At 63.9% G+C, this 1,083-nt stretch overlaps 1 protein-coding gene across 1 annotated transcript in view; it reads left to right on the forward strand.

Moving 5' to 3' along the window:
- CRTAC1 (cartilage acidic protein 1) overlaps positions 1 to 1,083 on the forward strand; it is a 12,300-nt gene that overhangs the window by 2,457 nt on the left and 8,760 nt on the right. The window contains exon 3 of the mRNA XM_009887691.1: positions 806 to 936. Coding sequence (XP_009885993.1) covers positions 806 to 936 — 131 coding nt within the window. The remainder of the gene's footprint in view (positions 1 to 805; positions 937 to 1,083) is intronic.

Raw genomic sequence — 1,083 nt, forward strand, 5'->3', positions numbered from 1 at the left:
TTATTTGGATGCCAGGGCGGGCGGGCCCCCGACCCCACCCAGCCGCTGAGTCAGCACTTCCAGCTGCCCATCGCCCTCCCTGTGGCACCCCAAGTGGGACAGCAGCTTCCCCGACATCCCTGGGGCTGCCCTGCCACAGGAACACTGCGCTGCAAATCCCAGCTGTGCCCCTCTATGCCATGGCTCCTTCATGCCTGCTGGACCAAGCCAGGTCTAATCCTGCCCTGCTGGTGCTGTTCCAGCTCCCGGGATGTCTGTCATGGGAGGGGGAGACCTGTGTGCCCCAGCCCGGCACTGGGCATCCTCAGAGCTCCCTGGGTCAGTGTTCCAGGCCAGCTCTGCTCTGTGTCCCTGTCCCAACTCCCTGACCTCCACGCAATGGATCTGTCTTCCTGATGCTCCTAATTACCCGGGCTGGCGGCAGCTGCCGGCACACCTGTCCCTAAATCAGGCGCTGCCATCGTTGCTGTCACGGGCAGCGTGGCTCACTGCCTGTGCCTGGCACTGCATCGATTTTTTTTTTTTTACCTTCCCAGGGATGATCTACGGGGCTGTACCCCATTGGGACACATTTTACCTTAATGAGTTGATTCTTCTGTGTGTCTCCTGGCGGCTCTTAAGGGTCACAGGGCGTCTTGCAGCAGCAGCTCAGCCCCATGGTGCTGCTAGGGGCTGCAGGGGGACAAAGCAGGGGTTTGGGATGCTCTGGGAAAAGGGTACCCCTTCCACAGCCTCCCCTTGCCGCAGGGCACCCTCCTCGGGAGGAGGCTGGATGCTGCAGCCCCCTGACCCGTGCACCCCCCAGGCATGGCCACCTACACGGACAAGCTCTTCAAACTCCGCAATGGGCGCTGGGAGGACCTCCTGAGCGACGAGGTGAACCGGGATGTCGCCAGCCGCTTTGCTGGGCGCTCCGTCGCCTGCGTGGGCCGGACGGTGAGCAGGCAGGGCATGGTGGGCAGGGGGCATCTCCACTTCTTTCCCCCCACTCCCTGCCCCTATGCCCCTCCAGCCCTCCCCTGTGGGGTCCCGGGGGACCTCTCCCCTCGCCTGGGCACCAGCCCCATCCCACTCCCTGCTGGT

Source organism: Charadrius vociferus, unplaced genomic scaffold (assembly GCF_000708025.1).
Source record: "Charadrius vociferus isolate BGI_N301 unplaced genomic scaffold, ASM70802v2 scaffold486, whole genome shotgun sequence".
In the NCBI taxonomy this organism is placed as follows: domain Eukaryota; kingdom Metazoa; phylum Chordata; class Aves; order Charadriiformes; family Charadriidae; genus Charadrius; species Charadrius vociferus.